The sequence below is a fragment of the Cololabis saira genome, chromosome 12, assembly GCF_033807715.1.
Source record: "Cololabis saira isolate AMF1-May2022 chromosome 12, fColSai1.1, whole genome shotgun sequence".
NCBI lineage: Eukaryota > Metazoa > Chordata > Actinopteri > Beloniformes > Belonidae > Cololabis > Cololabis saira.
Window position 1 is genome coordinate 29027222 of NC_084598.1, and position 19346 is coordinate 29046567.

The window sequence follows — 19346 nt, forward strand, 5'->3', positions numbered from 1 at the left end:
TCCAAACTGATTCAAAAGGTCTTAAAAGTCCCTTTTTCTTCTTGAAATGAATCACTGGATGCATTATGTGTCTACACCTCTCTCCCTGTGTGTATTAATAATAAATGTTCGCTGCATAAAAGACTCAACTTCTGGGGCAAACTACTGATCACCTCCAGAGGTAGAAAGTACAAAAAAGCATTGAATGCCTCCACACAGCAGGACCTTCTTTATCCCGTCGGCCTGGCCAAAACCAGACACTTTATAGTTCTGCTCTTTAGAAGATCAAAGAAAGGTCATTTGAACTGAGACCTAAACACCCCGCTCATTCTGTCCTTTACATACAGTATGTGTGCACAAAAATGTCTGTTAAAAAGTGTCACTTTAACTAATTCACTTCACCGTACTTGTATGACAACAAATCCACCCATTTTCACACAAAAACCTCATTTGTTTTGGGTTTTATGTTGCTTGCATGCTCTGTGTTGCTGTACTGTATTGTGTAATGAGCGCAGCCGAGCATAGTCTTCCTCTTACTTAACATGTATGACAGAAGTGGATCAACGAATAATTTAGCAGCTTGACCCCATTTTGAATTCTCTTTTGTGAAGTAAGAGTAGAAAATGGAACACAAGGGATAATAATTTCATATTTTTTAAATGGGGAAAAAGTAGTTATCTAGCAGTTTACTATTTTCTAATAATTTGAACCCCCCCCATATGAGGCCCCACCACCCGATCAAATCAGGCTTTTTCCTTTTTTTTCTTCACAGTTCTTTGATTAAAAATAATAGAGATAGTGTTTATGTGGCTTTACTGTAGCTGTAGCTTTAGCTGCATGATTTGAAAAAAAAAAACCTTCAAAAGCCTACTGACTCTTGAGTATCCACTGTATTACTGACCTGGTCCCCAGGTTGCTTAGCAACAGCAGCCTGTATCTAGAAGACGGTGGAAATGCTCATTTCTCCCTAGTAACACGGTGGAGGGGATTTCTCTACTACGCAGAGCTGTATGTACCTCACAGAAGGATCTCTCGCTATTTTTAGAAACAGACTGCGCTCTTTGTCTGTTTTTCTTCGTGAGCCGAATAAAGTAGACAATATTTCGATTTTAAAAAGTCAGCTGTTATTTTTAGGTGTGCCGCATAATCATAAAACCTAGTTATCTGCTGATGTCAGGCAAAACAGGATGGTTTATGTAGGGAAAACTAGAAATCTTTACTTTCTGTAAACTGACTCTCATTGGTGTTATTCCCCCACTGCTTTCAACACAGAATCTTGTAATGAAATTAAGACTATAACAAGATATCCCCAGAATACCTTGATGATGTACAGGGAACTCCCACTACCATGAGGAATTTCAGCCAGTATTAATGCAGTGGAGTGAAGAATCTATAACTATGCCAGCTATTTAACAAATGAAATATTCACAGAAAAGACAGAAAAATTGCGTGGGTGGCTTTCAGTGTTTTATCTCGGCTGCTGACTGCACCAAGGAGATGTCCATTCCCAGTTTTATTCTCCTTTCAAGTACAGTAGCATGGCCCCTACCTCTTCCAAGCCTGCGATTATTTCTGCTGATATAACTCACTGGAATTTGTGGAGGGGCGGGGGGCACATGGAGAGATGCATAATTTAACAGTATCAGGAGCTAAAATTAGAAACAGTGGAGTGTGCCTCCAGCACTGTGACTGCGCCAGGTCGATAGCCTCTAAAGATAGAAAGGTCATCTATCATTTAGACAATGGAAAGGCAATATGTTAATATCCATCATAATGCCCCATGGCTTTTGCTGCGTGATCTGTGTTCTGTGTACAGTGTCTGTACAATAAGATGAAGAGGGAGTGGGCAGGGTGTTAGGTGGGAGTCATGCAGAGTTGCAGTGAAGGGTGCGTGGTATGTTATTTTGGCATTCATCATGAATACCTAGGGGACTTTTTTTTTCCTTTCACATCTCCAATATGTGCTATGATTAGCAGGGATTATCCTCCGCAGTTCTGTTGTGCAGCAATAAGCAAAAAGCTGCCTAGAAAAACATTTCCCACCATCTTTGAAACATTCATGTATTCTGCACAGGAAGACAAAACGGTGCAGAGTGCATCACTTGAACCTGATGCTTTGTAGTACTACATTTCTACAATAACAAGCAGCTGCTCTTATGGCTGCAAATGGAACCTCTTGGCCTTATAATACCAGTCCTGCTGACTTACGCAAGCTGCAGTCAGGCTGTTGCTTCGTCCTCTTGTTTGCTTGCAAACCTGTGAGTACCTTATCTGAAATGATGGGAAATCCTTTCCCTCCCTGAAGTCTTAGAACAGAGGACGAGGCTGTGTCGTTTGTTGTCTCCCTGACAAAGGGTGGATTTTGCTCTTTGGACAGCATGGGTGGCGCTGTGTGCTTTGCTGCAAAGTGATTGCACGGCAGGTTATGTAACGCTGTGGTATGCCCCTGTTTGATATGCCGGTGTTAAATAGCTCGAGTCTTGTGACACATTCACACACTGTATCCCTCCTGTCAGCCTTGTGAGTATTAATGGTCTGAGTTGTATTAGGAAAAACATAGTGTTGTTGCCATAAGGCACATGCGCAAACATTCGCTGTGCTGCCTGAACCAAAACATGTAATGGTTTCAAGTAATTACAAACAAGCATGTGCATATTCCTTTTGCAAAAACATTTTACAATCTTGATGTATTTGGTCTATAAACTGGCACTAGATGCAGCATTTCCACCGCTAGGAATCTTATCAGTTTTTGCTAAAATAGTTAATTAGTTAAGTACCGGGATGGAGGCTTCCCAGAATGAGAACTGGCCTTGAGTAAAAATCATTACACCCAAACAGTCTCCTCATGAGCAGCAGCAGATTGCACAAGATTAATCAGCTCTGTGAAAAACATCAGATAATCCAGTAAGATACCATTTTTGATCTCACCTGCACCTCCTCCTGAGCGTTATGTAACGTAGGCATACAATAGTTTTGGACATGTATGAATAAAAAGAACGTTTCCAACATCTGCCAAATGCATCGCTGTTACATCATGAACTACAGCTCAATGCAATGTTGATTTTGGCATAAAATGTGATCTGATCTTCCTCTATGAACAACCGAAATAGATAAACACAATTAGCTGAAGCTAGGAACACACAGACAGAGAGGGGACCTTGAATTTAAAAGGTTTTGGCAGCAGTGACTTCCAGGAAGCACTTGTGGTAGCTGGATTACACCTGCACACATTCAGCAAGAACTTTGAACCATTTTTCTTTACTGTGAATAACTGCTTCAACTCAGACACATTTGGAGGATGTCTGGTGTGAACGCCGGCTCTCCTGAGATCACTCCAGAGCATCTCTACGGAGTTCAGGTCTGGGTTCTGATGAGACCCAACTTCTAAGTTTCAGCTGGGGCCTGTACTACGAAGCAAGTTCAACATATCCAGGATATCTTTTCCTTATCCAGATTCACTAAGCGGGACAATTGCAATCACGCTAAGCGGTCACACGACGGCGGTTATCAACTCGGTATATCAACCCAGGTTTCTCCAATCTGGATATGAGCGCGTGCACATAAAAGGGGCGGTGTTTTCAGCGCATGACCAATCGCAAGCATGGAGAAGTCCGCTGTCAGAGCCGCTTATTTCAGTAGCGAAGAGCAAACAATAATTTTACGGAAATATGATGAGTATAGGCATATAATACAGGCAAAAAGCAACACAGTTGCAGCTGCAAAATGCAGGAAAGACAGCTGGCAAAAGATCGCTGACTGTATAAATGCGTAAATTCATAGGGATATAAACATATATTTGAATATTCTGGGAATCTTAATCTTAAACTGTAAACCATGATCAGCAATATTAAAATAATAAAAGGCTTGCAATATTTCAGTTGATTTGTAATGAATCCAGAATGTATGACATTTTTTTTGTTTTTGTGTTTGCATTACAGAAAATCACAATATTCTAATTTTCTGAGACAGTCTGTATATATTGGTTCTATAACTATTGTTGTTGACCGATAACTTGTGCTGATGCTGTACCAAAGAATTGGGTTTTTTTATTTATTTTATTTAATTTTTTATTTTTTCAGGAGGGGGGTATTTAGTATTTTAAAGTGACTTCTCAGAATGTTCGAGGGACGAAATTGAAAATCCCTTTTTTGCTATCCCCTTACAAATGCATCTTCTTTTTGATTTCTTCTTGATTTATTTATTTAATTGGTATTAGTTTTGGATTGACTGTACATCGGATTTTGGGTGATGATTTGTTTTATTTATTCATTGATTGATTTATTTTCTATTTTCTCCTCCACCTCTTTTTTTCCTTTTTTTTTGGATCGTTCATACAGGTACTCATCAGGGAAAGCAAAGGGGTTTTGGTGGTCCCTGAATACGCGTTCTGTTCGGAGGGATCCTCTCATGATCCGCGCACCAAGCTCCACTGGATTCTCTTCGAAAGGGCATGTCATTTTCCAAGAGAGCTGATTGGTCAGTGGGCGGTGCTTTTACACCCGGCGATCTGTATCTCGAACATAACCTGCTCCGGAGCAGGTTAGCGGTTCAGCATAAGTTACCATGGCGATGTGCCCCGCTAAGAAGTGAACCACCGTCGTAGTCCTGAAAACCCAGGGTTAAACCTGAAGTTACCTCGCTAACCCCAAATCCCGCTTCGTAGTACAGGCCCCTGGTGGATAGCCACCCTGTTATTATCCTGCAGGGTATGTTGGTATATTTAAGAGGCTGTTTTTACCTTGATGATAGTGAGTAGTTCAATCCCCGAGCCACATCATGATGCTCCCTCTGACATTCTTCACCTCAGGGATAATGTTTTGACGTTGGTGAGCTGTGCCCTTTTTTCTGCCACACATACTGTAGTAGCGCGTATTCTTCCCGAGAAATTCAACTTTTATTTCATTTTTCACAGAACATTTATAGCAGTGTTGCACATTGAAGAGTCATTTTGGCAGGACAGTTGGAGGTCTACACTTCCAGCCTTATGCAGATCCCACTACTCTTGATCATGTGCCTTCAGAAATCATTTCTTTGTGTGGCATGCTCCACGTCAGCAGATGCTTCCTATACACAGCAAATTTAAAATGTTTGGGGATATTTCATCAGCTGCTATCAGCTTAAGAACACAGTGTTTGCCTACTAGTGTAATTTAGATGAAGAGCAGATCACATTATACGGCAAATTCATGCAGAATTCACGTGTAAAATCAAGTCTTACCTTTCCACAGTCATGTTTACTAGTGCAGCAGTGATGTGAGCTCTAGATAAAGAATGCTGAGGTGTGTCTATTGCTTACTTGGCGAGTTTCATCTCAATCTGCTGGCGAATCTCCTGCCGCTCCTGATCGCTCCTCGCTGGGAAGATATTCCTGTCCTCCAGCTCCTGCTTGCTGGGCCTGTTTCGTAGTTTGACAGCCAGCAGCTCCTTCCTTAGCCTGCGAGGAAGTGTACCTGTAACCCCACAAATGAAAACACAGAAGCTTCATTTATCATCAACCTCAGTGGATTTGCTTCTGATGTACACATCACATCTAAACAATAGGCCAGATGTATACTATACTATACTAAGAACCACTAAAGCATCTCCGTAGGTGATACAGACATTCCACTTCAACAAGTATCAGCACTAAATGTCCGGTGTTTATGAGGATGTTGGAAACTCTTTGTATACTGTTTACTATGATATATCTTCTTACTGTTACACAGTGGATTGTAATAAGGAAAATCTGTTTTAACTTTTGGTGGAAGACCTTGAAAATGTTTCCTTTGAAGCTACTGTATCATCCATCCAATGGATGTGGAACGGCAAAGTCCAACCGTGCAGAGGCTTATATGAAATAATAAAAAAGGACTTTGAGGCATTTCTGGGCCAAAATGTATTTAAAAAAATATGGTTTACAAACACATATACCGTAACTTGATTTAAGATATTCAAACAGCTAATATTATATGTTTTACTCATTGGTCAGATAGTGTTGCTGAGTTGTTATGTTGAACACGAGCAGCGGGATGGTGTTAGCGCTCACGAGGAGCTGAGTTTATGTCATCCGAGCTTAGATTATGATTCAGCATCTGCTCAGCATTTCACGTTAGTTTACGGCTGCATTTACGGCTGCACAGCCTCCATCTCCACACCTTGGTGCACGTTTCCACAGTCTGACATGCAGTTCACCAGAATTGTTACTATATGCGGCGACTTCACAGACTGCTTGGCGTGCCACGTTTACACCCAGTTTTATTTTAATTAAAAATAACACCTTTAAAATACGTTTAATGAAAACAAGACTGCTGAAACTCCAGAGATGAGACACAGTTTCTCCTAAATCTAGTCAAAATGGTCTTATTTGAATCAAAATATATCTGGCAGTAGGTGGGGAGAGAAATATTTTTTTGACTAGAATTCTTCAAATGACCATAATTTGTAAAACATTTTTCTAATTTTCTTGAAACAAGGTGTTTTGACTGTGTGTGTGTTGCTTCTTTCAGCTCAGATCATCTCCCAACTGTTTCAGTAACAGTGACTGCATGTATCAGCTCTAAAAAGCTCTTAAAAACATTAATAATTGAAAAAGCAAGCACTTTTGGGAGTCAAACTGCAGACGGATTCAGATCCTCTCTTAATAGATATAAACGCTCCCCACAGGATAAGTCCCCTTCCAAGGAATATGTTTTAGGCTCTGTGTGAAACTGAGCGTTGCTCTGTTTTAAGATTTGATAGTCTATATGATAGTCTATATGAAGCATATAAATGCTCTGTTATGTTGAGGTTTTCGAGGTTTCAACTAGAACAGCAGGGTGGGAGAAATGTAAAAGGTCCGAGGACACTTCAGTGCTCAGTTTCAACCTCCCTGTTGCAGAGACAGAATGCTCAAATGTCCACATGAACGCAGCCTGCAGCTTAAACCGCTCTCTTAAGCTCCAGGACCCACCGGAGATGACGGAATCGTTCCAGCCTTCCAGGTCAACGGGGAGGCCTGAGGTGTTGGAGAAGCACTGGTCCAGCCGTACGTTCTCCTTGTTCTCCTCCGCTTCTTTCTTGGGCCAGTCTGACCCGCAGCTGCCCCCCAGCGAAGACGTGTGCTGGTTGTCAGAGCTGCAGGAGCGAGAGAGCCGTCCGTCAGAACACCACAGCCGCGGGGGCGAGCCCTGCTCGCACCCTTCGTGGACACTGCAGGAGGGAAACCAAAAGGTGGGTCAATACCGAAGAGTAAATCAGTTCACGTAAACAGCAGTTGACATATTTGGCATCATTTTTTTTTTTTAATATCTTTTTATTTCACAAAAGAAAGACAATCAGATACATTCTTACTGACGGTAGGTCTTACAATTTTCTTTTGTGCACACGTGCCTACTCCCGCCTACTCCCGCCTACCCCCCCCCCACAAAAAGCACAAAAACATACACAAAAAATAATTAAATAAAATAAATAAACTGGAAAAAAATAAATAAATAAGTGGGTGAATAAAAATATGGAAAATAACATCAGTAAATAACAATAGGGGCATCAAAACTCAAATACCTACAGATACATAACGAGGACCGAAGAACATAACCTCCTATCTGAAAATTTCACTTTTTTGGGAAAACACAAAAAACTGTTGTTTTGTTGTAGAATGCTATTTTTTTTTAAGGATACCTCTATACATATGGGTGGAAATAACGTACAGACAGGCTTAATAGGTGCAGCCCACCTTGTGATCTCATCTTAAGTGAAAAACACCAGTCAGACAATTTTGCAGATAGGAGGTTATGTTCTTCGGCCCTCGATAAGATACATAAAGTAAATGACAGCAATAAAACAGCATTCAGCAGACAATGAAGTTCTCTAAACCAGAGAATAATGGGAACCAAAATTCTTGAAAAAGATGGCCACGATTGTATTTTTTCCAAGGTTCGTTTTTGGGTAGAAATGCTGTGAGTTAATCTACGAAAGTCTTATATGATGGAGGGGAATCGTTCTTCCAAAATAAAAGTATACATTTCTTTGCAAAGTAAGAGATCAAAATTAATATCCTGCATTTTTTGTTATCTAGTTGTAAATTATATGTGTCATTTAATAAATATAAACTACTGCTTAAATCAAATTTTTTGTCCAGGACTAATTGTGTAAGGGAATGAATTGAATTCCAATAACTTTGTAAACGGTAGCATTCCCAGAACATATGCATGAATGTCCCCTCAAATCTTTTTACATCTAGGACACTTTGACGAAATATCCTTTGATATTTTATGCATTTTTATTGGAGTTAATAATCATTTTTAATAGACACAAGGTATATTAGTTAGTAACAGTCGTTGGATGTTGGTAAGAGTTCAAACCTGGGGATGGGGTGAGTATGTAACGGAGCACGGACACAGCCCTGCAGGAATTCAGTACTGATCACCAAGACACAACATTTCATCATTGACACAAGTGTGAAAACTCGCCTTTCTTGTCGGTTCTTTGACGCAAAAGCTCTCTGCAGTTCCTCCATGATGCAGCTGGGAGGCATGGGAGGGTGCATCATGTTGGCGAGATGCGGGGAGCCTGAGGTGTTGCCCAGCGGGCCTCGCAGCGGCAGCGTCATGGACGCCATGCTCTCCGTGGCCCGTGGAGGAGGCTCCTTGGGGAGGTAGGAGTTGGGCAGGTGAGCAGGGAGCGACACGGGTCCTGAATCTGACGAGAGACCAGATAAACACATGTGAGTATCTGCCTACTTGTCATCCTGTCTTCAGATTTGTTAGCACATTCATGACATAGAGCTAAAATGTTTAGACACAAATTTACATTTTTAATCGGGAGAATTTAGACAACATGTTCTATCAAATGACTGAAGATGTGGCTCACATCAGTGTGCCCACATCCGTCTCAGGATTAAACCAGAGTAACTTCACTTTTGAACCAACATGCCAAATTAAAGATAAACCAAGGGAAACACTTTTGGTAAGGTGTAAAGCCATCGTAGATTGTAAGCCATTCTTCGGTGAATATTGTCTTAAGCATATGGTGTGTGGTGTGTGTACACCTACTCTCATTAAACTTAACTCCACATGTACAGTTTTGTATGGTCTTTTACATATAAATTAACTGCATTTATTTGATATCTAGAGTGCTGAAGCCAAAGTTAAGTTTTTAACATTTTTGAATTTATTGGGATTTTTTGTTTTAAGAGTCTAAACGTGGATGAATGGCACTTAACATCAAAGGGAATATTTCTTTCTTTTTATCTTTAGTTGTGGATGTACATGCATTTCTGAAACATCTATACCACTCCTGTAATCCAAAATCCTTTTTAAAAGGTTTTTTACAATAAAAAATTTAAAAAAGAATACAAATAAATAAAGAAATTACCCAATCTACTCATAATGAAACAAATACATATTATTTAGAAGGTATTATAGAACAAATTGAGAGCGTTTTTAATTTCTATATATATAATATAATCACTTCAAATGAAAATAATATATACGATTTTCTAAGTATTGTGTGAGGCATCGAAGGGACCTTTTTTTTTCTGAGGGTCCAATGGCAAGAAGTGAAAAACACTACAAAGCTCATTTAACCTTTATTTTGATTGGGGGGTTTGATTCATCCACAATATCTCTTCTGCCGAGTGGAGATAACTCCAATCTGTACAAAGGTATTTCTTTCATTATAATTATTTTAATTCTTGTTTGACTACTTAAACTTATTGTATCTTGTGAAATTTTGGAGGTTGTAAATCTGTAAATGATGCACAGAGAGGTTTTGTCATCAGTGGTTTTATATTGATATTATGTGGACACTCATTGACAGTATAGTGGATTAAAATGACTGTCTGATCTCACCGTCTCCAGTACTCAGCTGAGGCAAAAGCTTTGGAGGAACTTGTGGCGGTGAAGTCCCTGGAGGAACCTCCTCCTCTGGTTCTTCTTCCACCTGCTCCCCCGCGTCCCGCAGCCCCTCAGGTAGATCTCCTGCTAGGGACTCCTCCTCCTCCCCCTCATCCTCCGATAGTGGCGCATTATCCTCCACGCGTTCACAGTCCTGAAGAGGGGCGGCTACTGAGGAAAAAAAAGAGAAGAAAACCTTTAGAAATTTAAATAAAAGGACTTTTATGGCACAGAGTATGAATATAATAGGTGCTTTTATGCCTATGGCTCCTAAAGCCCCTGATGTTTTTATTTTTTTGTTTTAGGGATATCATTATAATCAACACATCTGATGTTTCTCATGGATTTACAGTAATTCTACATTTGTTTGGTAACACTGTACGATTACTCTAATCAGATCATTCCTCAGAGAGATAGGAGTGGAGAATAATATCCAGCTGTCTTTGCTGCCCTCTAGTGGTTCATATGGTGCTAACTATCTATAGACTATGCTCTTTAAACATAACTGATATATCATGAGAACGTTTACTAGATTTTGTTGGATGGGAATAAAATAAATACCTTCATTATTACTAATAGGCTTTTCAAGTATTATATGGAACTACAGTGATCCTAATCGTAGATTGATCCTTTAAAAGACACCCAGCCCTTTGTAAAGGGATCTAGGACTTCCCTGGATCTCAGTTCTTCAGCAGGGTGTGTCACCTGGAGGGGGAAGCTCCTCCTCGTCAGGACCAAGGTATTCCACGCTGCTGACGGTGATGTTTGGATTCAGAGGTCCTCCGAATCCTCCAAGCAGGACGGCACCGTCCGAGCAGCAGGCCTGGGTGGGAGAGAGGCCGTCGTGGCACAGAAGGCTACTGGACAACGCTACATCTGTGAAGAGAGAGACGAGAGACATTTACTGTGGCATCAGTTGGAAAAGCACTGACTGTCATCCGGTGGAGAACGACTTGTGTTACAAGTGAGAGGATAAAGTTTCATCATTTATAAATATCTACCTCCAACAAAGAATTTGATAAAAAGTTACAACCACTTCATCCGACGTAAACTCAGCTTAGTCGATCAGCTTGTGATGTTTAAATGGACAATCTGGGACAGAAAGCTGATGCTACCAGCTGCGATTTCACCAAGTGTCAATCACTCTTTAAGTCACCTTGATACAGCAACCGTTACAGCAACCGCATCACCTTTAGTCTTAACAGTCAGCTGCTGGAATGCTGCTTTTAAAAGCATGCGACTGTGCAACAAATCAATATTAATGTTTATCAGCTAAAAATGAATTCAAAATGACTTCTAGGGTAGAAAAATATGTCAACCTCAGGAAAAGCACAGTAGATGTCACTTAACATTCACATAAATGGTTAGGGGAGTCTTCGGTTTGAGTAACGCATCCTCAACATCCGTGCTTTTTGTTAGCTGACATTCATTATTTTGATAATCTGATTTATAATATACTCTAAAATTGTCCTCCAAGCAAAATATTGAGATATCTTAGATACTAAAACGCTGATATTTTCCCTTTAACAAATGAGTGAGTCATTTTATAAAAGCGTGAGTCAGGGCTACAACTATTCATGTATTCTTAGCGTTTTGAACATGCACTGCAGTGTGAAGGGCATCTGTGTGGCTTATTTACACTACACTGTATATGTGCATGTTTGAATGAATCGTTTCCTGTTTCATTTAAAAAAAAAAAAAAAGAGGACAAATGTAGCAGCAGTGTGACTGTGGGTCTGTGATGTTCTTCATGGCCGACGCCGTCCACTCTACCTGTAGAGCTCTGCTTGAGCTTCTCCGTTTTCTTTTTCCTCCACTTCCAGGGCTTGAAGATCCGGCCCAGGGTGGCCAGCTTGCTGTTGCGTCGGATGGGTGGAGTGTGAACTCCAGTCACCAGGCAGCCTGTCCTGAGCAGCATCTGCTGGTCCACGAGCTCTGCCCGGGTGACGGAGGGAGCAGAGCGGAGGAGTCCACAGGTTTTTGGAGATGGACAGGATCAAGACCAGAACAAGGAGGGCAGGAATGGCAGAGAGTGGGGGAAGTTGGGAGACAAGGTGGAGGGAAAAGAAATCAGTTACATGTGCAAAGGAATTTTTAGAAAAAACAGACAGGAAAAGAGAGGGAGAGGAAAACAAATTAGTACACTCGTCTGTTTGAATAAACCATGAGGGAACCCAAGAGCTGCCAAAAGACTGAATTAGAAATACTGAAATATGCCTGTTGTTTGTCAGCTCTCCTACCCGCTCGAATGCTTTAGAGAAATAGTTGAATAGATTTGAAAAAGATATATATTTATATTGGATATGTATGAACATCTCTCTGACAGTCCGTGTGGATTCAGGACTCATAGCTTCACAACACCAGCTTTAACTGATTCAAACAAAGACATTTCAAACGCTAAAGACCACAACCAGTTTGCTCTGGGAGCGTTCAGAGACTCTAACAGTATTTGATATATTTAATCATGACATAATTGCTGAATAAATTGGAGCTGTGCGGGAGCGCTGGGTGAGAAGTTATTTAAGATGGGAGAGTTCGCCGTCACCCGCACATTATGTGACATCCCCAAGGGTCGGTTACGGGGTCCAACATTATTTATTCTTTACATTAACAACAGTTCAATTATTATTTGCAGAGGACACAAATGAGAATTGGAGAGAGCTCCTGGGGATGGTTACGCTATAGTTACAGTTTAACACAAAGCAAATAATAATAGAAGACAACTGGAAATCTCATTTCAAACATGCACACAGTAAGCTTTCAAGAAGCATCGCAGTCTTGAGGCAAGCAAGAAATGACACAAACTTTTGAAGTACTAAATTAACATGTACACTTTAACCAGATATTAGATTATAGAAGAAAAAAAAACATTCTCCATGCTGCTCACACAGCCATCACACAAACCTTATTTTTAAAATCAAGAGTTTCAAAGTCAAACATCACAATGAATGCATTAAGTTACAGAGAAACCAATATTGTCTTAATTCCAGATGGGGAATTTAGATTGAGAAGGGAGTTAAAATTGAAACATTAAAATGTTTCTGATCTTCTGTCTGTAGAGTGAAGCTGTGGGATGGATTAAATATAGAGCTAAAGCAATGCCAATGTGTACGTATACAGCATCTACATCTTATTCTTATTATCACTATTGATAATAATAATAATAATAATAATAATATTATTATTCAGACATGTTTAAAATAATGCCTTTATTTAAAATAAATATCTCGCATGGTGCAGGTTTTAGCGTGAATATGAACCTGCCTCACAGAAGAGCAGAGGAGGCATTTCCATGGTGACAAACAGGTGCATCATCCTCGCTACTTTACCATAAAAAGCAACACATTTGGCTGCCTGGTACAACAGCGAGGAATGCCCACTGTGCATAGATATACGTGAATGAAAGTATTCAGTGTTTTATAGGCCAGAAATCGTCCCTCTGCCTGATCGTTTTATTTCCACCAACAGCACCATAAATACCGTGTTTAGCCTTCGTCTGCTCATAACTATAAAGCTGCTGGAGCACATGTTCTTGTGTTATGATCCGCATGCAGAAAACTGTTTTTCATTCTAGCTTTAACAAAATGCTTGCTGATCATCCCGAGGACACATAAATTATTGTAAACACACGGCCGCTTCAGAGCACTCAGGAGGCTCTAAGCAAACATACTGCAAACATTAAAAGTGAATGAACTCATTCTGAAAATTAAATGGCTGACAGAAAAAAACAAATTATCCAAACTGTGCAAAATCAGTTGCCTAAAGCACAAATGATGTTCTTGATAAAAAAAGAAACGAACATAAGAATCAAGCAGTGTTATTTTTTTGCCTTTTGTCATAGATGTCTCTCTGGGTCTCCACAGAAACCTGTTTTTGAATGAATGATGGCTATGACTCACATCAGGCAAAGTGTGGGTCTGAGGATCCATATGCGCACGCTGCTGCTGGCCAGACAGCGTCTAAGAAATCAGAAAACGGAAATGCACGTCAAGTGCCTTGTATTTAAGAGCCACGTACGTCAATGTGACTGCGAAAAGAAGTAACATTCGCCGTCTCGCAGCTAATATCTTTATTCATACAATCAGCAGAAAGGGGGAGGCAGGGATTTGTGTTGGAAGAGGCTGGAGTGGAAGAGGGGGGGCTTACAGTCTCTGATGTGGAGTACAGTGATGGAGGAGGGAGGATACAGCTGACTCGCTCATGCTTTCATGTAGCCATTGCATCGTCCCTTTATTATTGAATAGGGAGCAGAAATCAGGTGAGGAGTATAGGGAAGGGAAAGGGAAGTAAAAAAAAAACTGAGGGCAAGAAAGAGAGTGATTAGAACCAAAAATAGAGAAGGGATATTAAAAGAGGAAATGATAGCAAATAATAGCGATAAACGCATAGGAGTGAATGATAAGCACAAGAGCTATATCAGGAAGAAAGAGAGCAGGAGATGCACAGAAAGGGAAAGCAAAAGAGAAAAACAGGAGGTAAAGAAGGAAGCAGGATAAGATTTTAAGTTTGGAGGTAAAAGTTTGTGGAAGCAGGTCAGTGGACCGTGTCCACCCATCTCTCCATATCAACATCCGTACTGCTACACACGCGGCGGGGCAGACGTGGCGGCTGCAAACACAGAATTCAGGTCAAGCTTGAAGCAAAAGCCGCCGGTCTCGCAGATGAAAAAAAAAATTGAGGGAAGCTTAAGGGAAGGAGAGGGGGAGAAGGAGGGGGCAGAGGCGTTGTGTCTGTGCGAGATGGAGAGAGTGTGTGTTTTTGGAGTGAGAACGAAAAGGGGAGAGGAGGTGGGGTCAGGCCCACTGCTGTTGCCATGGTGACCACATCCAGATGCTGCCGCAGCAGAGGGAGCCAAGGGGGTGGAGTGAGTCGGGCTGGAGCTTATTGGAGAAAGGAGGGGCCGGGATGAGAAAGGAGCCCCCCCCCATCCCCTCCTCCCACAAAGAGAGCTGTCACATTTGAACTCAGCAGCCACGCCCGGTGCATTGTGGGTAGGCGGTGAAGCCACATGGAGGTCTATCTGCATTTCTGAAAGATGGAGAGAGAGATGGGAGGGAGGTAGGGAGAAGGGGGATTCCAGGGAGAAGAGGCTGGAAGAAGAGATGGGAGGGGGCTGTTGCTATACGGAAGAGCTTGCAAGAGACTCTGGCTTCGTCCAATCACGGAGCAGCTATTTATAATGCATATCAAGTAACTTCATTTTTCATAAAAAAAAGATGGAAATTCAGAGAAAGTGACAATCTGCTGAGAGCCAAAGACTTGGGTGACAATATCTGTATATGCGCACACGTGGAGTTTTCTATCATCTGCTGGACGAGGATCCGTCAAAACGTGTGACAGATAAGCATGAATGGGCCTCATGCGCCATGTGGCGATAATAGGCGGCTCTAATTAATATCTTGGTGTAAATAGGATTTATTAAACTCCATGTGTCATCCTCATGCATGAACCAACGGCCAGTTCGCTGGAGTTTTCTCTCTGGCAAAAATCCATGGAGATTTTAATTGAACATGATTAAATTTAGTATAGAAAATTTAATATAATTCATAAACGACTCAAGGAACGCAGGCAAAAATGACAAAACGATAATTGGTAAACTCTTAATTGCAGCGGTGTGAATAGGCGGAACTTAAAATGATTTAAGATGGGAATAAAGTGGGTAATATAATAATGTGACTTGGCAAGGAAAGGAAACGGAGCTTGTTAGTGCCACCAGGAACCACACCCCACTTATCCAGCCTGTCAGCATTTTCCGGACTGGATCTCTCCCCCACGTACATAAGCTGAGCACGTTGCCCCCTCCCAAGTTCATAAGGTATAAGGGAGTGAAGAGCAAGCAAAGATTCCCCCTCTGTTAAAAGGTAGGTAGTCTTAAAATTAGTTCTCACCCGGAGTACAAAAAGAAGAAGAAAAACAATCGGTGTTGGAGAACCAAACATCCAGCTGGTGCGAGTCTTTGCTGTTTGCACAACCACAAAGTCAAAGAGTGCGTGTGAACAATGGATACGACTCTCAAATCTGTTTGTGCCCTCCCGGATTTTACAATGAAAGGGAGTCACTCTGAGTGGTAGGATAACATCAGTAGCGCTGTTTCAGCACTGAGGTTGTACGAGGAGAGCCTTTCTCTGTCAGTTCACCTGACAGGCTGCTCCAGTGAGTTTGCTTGTGTGCACGGAGCTTTGTGCGTGGGATTAAAAAGAAAATCTGAATGAAACAGCACTCAGTGTAGTAATTCACTGGGATATAAATGGTGCCAAATAGACGTGCATTACGACGTTGTATTTTACAAGCGGGTGTTAAATCTACCGAACCCAAATGGCACTCGGCACACGTGTGTGGAGAGGGAGTGCTGAGAAGGCCTCAGCATGAGTCAGATAATACTGGAACATGTGTACTAAATACTTTCTACTGTTGACTGAGATTATTTGAATGAACTTTCTAAGCTAACTAAGCATTTATTACTTTTTAGCCACGCCTGTAGCGTTTTGGTGCATCTTTCTTTGTGTTTCTCCACCAGTTTGGTCTCACATGGATTGCAAATAATTTTTATAGAGATTTATGTTTTTAACAATTGTGTTTAAAATGCCCTGACTGGGTGATGCTGAGACTGTCCTTATAGCCACGAAAGGTTTTCATTCACGAGGTCAAATATCTTACCTTACCATTTTTCCTAAGAGGATTTATTCTGCAGATTTTGCTGTTATCATCATATTTTGACATGATAGCTTGTTATTTCTTGGGTGAAACGGTTTCAACCTAACATCTCCGTTTAGCTGATTTTCTGGCATTGTAAACAAAGCTTCTATAAAAACAAAGCTTCTAAATAACTCAAGTGAGTGCTGCAGGTGAAGTAGAAATTATCAGACTGGTGCCATCAATGGGACAGATGCCATTGTCAATAGACTAGAATATCATAAACGCATTGCCAAACATCCAATACTTGCTTTTTTCCAGCAGTATAGCAACTGAACAAGAAAAAGGGGTACGTGCCAATTATTTTGACTTTGTTTGGTTTGATTCCTTAATATCTAGCAAAAAAAAGGATGTTGGTATGGATGCAAATCTGTCTTGACCTTAAACCAATAGAAAAGAAACTGCAGACACTCCTCACAAAAATTGACTACAATGTAGTTGCGCACCATTACCACTGAAATATCCATGTGGTGTGGAGAGTATGCAAATTAAAGTACCGAATCAGTGTGGAAATGTGCTGGAGGCCCTGCTCGCTTCACGTGGCAAAAGCAGGTTTACTGTATTCAAAGTTTCATATGCAAAAGACAGTGCAGTAGCATTGGTGTCAAGCAAAAATGTAATGATAAATCAATGAAGAAAATATGTCTATCTCCATGCTTAGCAAGCCATGCGGCGTACGAACCACAAAGTGACGCTTAACGGCATCATTATGATGCCCCTGAGTTTAGACGGAACAAACAACCATGCTTTGTTTCAGAAACATGGTTCTCCCTCACCATTTAGCTGGTTTCTGCACCAGCTGTGGAGAAAAAGACAGCACACAACGTCAGACCAAAGCATGAAACAGAGTACAACTTACTAAATAATGCTGTATCATATCAGGCAGTAGCCCTTCCCTTTGGTAATGTTACTGGCCATCACACTGAAGCTTTGCTGCTATGCAGATGACAGTCATACAGACAGTTATAACTGTCCATGCAGACAAACCTGTCTTAAAGACATAAGGCCTTGGATGACTTTCAATGCTCTGGTCCTTCATTCAGATGAAATTGAGGTTGTTGTTTTTGGACATAAACACCTAAAAATCTTCTCTATACATTCCTCTGGATAACATTGCTTTGGCATACAATACTGTTTTGAGGAATGATTCAGTTATTTTTAAGTTCTTTAACTCACACAAACAAGTTTCTAGGATCAACGTCTAGGGAGAAGTAATGTAGCGGAAAATTAGGAACATCTTTCCTCAAAGAGAAAAATTCTTCAATCCATGTATTATATTTATTCTACAGTGTTATACTTCCTTATTATTGGGTGGTAAAAACAAAAACAAAAAACGATTTCCTGCAAAGCCTCCAGCTGATTAAAATGCTGCAAGAGTTCTGATGAGAATTAGCAGCAGAAATTACCTTTCTCAGTTTTTAACTTCTATTATCAGCTGCTGTTTGACAACAAAATATAATGTGAAATCCTTCTCTACGAGTAGAATAGGAGGCAGAGCCTTCAGGTATCAGGCTCCTATCTAGTGGAACAGCTCCCAGACTGGGTTCAGGCGATACCCCTTTCTACCTTTCAAGGTTACAATTAAAATCTTCCTTCTGGACAAAGTATGGGCTTTCTAAGCTGGCCCCAAGTCGTCCCTTCAGTCATGTTTCCATAGGCTGAGAGTACTGTGGGATGTCCCATGATGCACATAACACGCTTTTCACCCTGCCTTCTTAACACTCCAAGAAGGCGTTTGTGTTTTTCATATCCCTGGCCTATGCTAATGATGTCAAGGTCAAGTCGACATAGACGCCTGCCACCAGCCCGGCGTTAGTCCCTCCAAATCAAAACTGCCCGTGCTGCATGCGTGCTTCACTGGCCGCATCGCAGCTATAAATAACATCGGACCCATCCTTGACTCCTATCATCTCTGCAGACCCTACAGAGCCTCGCTTTCTTGCTTTAGCCTCCCTGCTCCTCCTAAGTAGCCGACAATATGCCCTTGAATGGAGCACTTCCTTGCAGGCTGCCACGCCAGCTAACCCTCCTCGCTTTGGCCCCCTGGCTTTGCAACTGTGCTGCCATCTGTTTGTAGCCCTCCTGCCTCGGGGGTCCGGCCACAGTCAGGGCACAGAGCGAACAAGTAAGGTACGGAAAGACTGAAACACAATGACAAGATAAAGATCAACTGAGAGACACAAGTTGAGATCAGAGAATGGTGGTGGAGTTATACATTTAAAAAAGAAAATGTACAGAGAAAAACAACCGCTCTGCTCGGGCTCCGGAAACAGCAACAGACACTTCTCCTGGACATGATGAAACATCACATTATCTCTAGATTTATTTTCTGAATGCTACTAGTCTCAGAAAAATATGAATGATAAAATTACCAAGGAGATTTTTATTCATTTATTTTATTTCCAGGATATTGTCATTAATAAAATCTATTTGAACAAGTCTCTACCGAATCCAGATTTGGTGAAGAACCTTAATCTGCACTGAAGACAGAAAGGTCATGTTGTTTTTCCCCCAGTGTTTATCAATTTCCATTTTTCATATAATGTAATTCAAAAGAGGAAAAAGAAATTCTTCCAATACAACACTCAGTCTATGGTAAAATATTCTGACTTAACAAGTAATTATTAACTTTAAGGCCATGCAATACAATTTGTTTTTTGTTTAAATCACAAACGTACTGTAGGTATCTCTTTTACAACCCTTTTATTTGAATGCCTTTTGTATGTGCATGCACAGTAAAATGAATGGATGCCTCATTTAAACATTTAAAAATACCACTTCACTTTCTTAGTCTTGCCTTCAGGAAAGAAATACTGTGATTAAG

The 19346-nt window shown here is 40.9% G+C and overlaps 1 protein-coding gene across 2 annotated transcripts in view; it reads right to left on the reverse strand.

Annotated features, from left to right (window-relative positions):
• Nucleotides 1-19346, reverse strand: part of phactr3a (phosphatase and actin regulator 3a) — a 40896-nt gene that overhangs the window by 5477 nt on the left and 16073 nt on the right. Inside the window, exons 2-7 of one of the 2 annotated variants that reach the window (XM_061735006.1) lie at nt 11603-11764; nt 10535-10705; nt 9785-9997; nt 8405-8633; nt 6907-7145; nt 5275-5428 (exon numbers count right to left, since the gene is read on the reverse strand). In XM_061735006.1, coding sequence (XP_061590990.1) covers nt 5275-5428; nt 6907-7145; nt 8405-8633; nt 9785-9997; nt 10535-10705; nt 11603-11764 — 1168 coding nt within the window. Of the gene's footprint in view, nt 1-5274; nt 5429-6906; nt 7146-8404; nt 8634-9784; nt 10001-10534; nt 10706-11602; nt 11765-19346 lie in introns of both variants that reach the window. The other variant, XM_061735005.1, reaches the window with a different exon arrangement.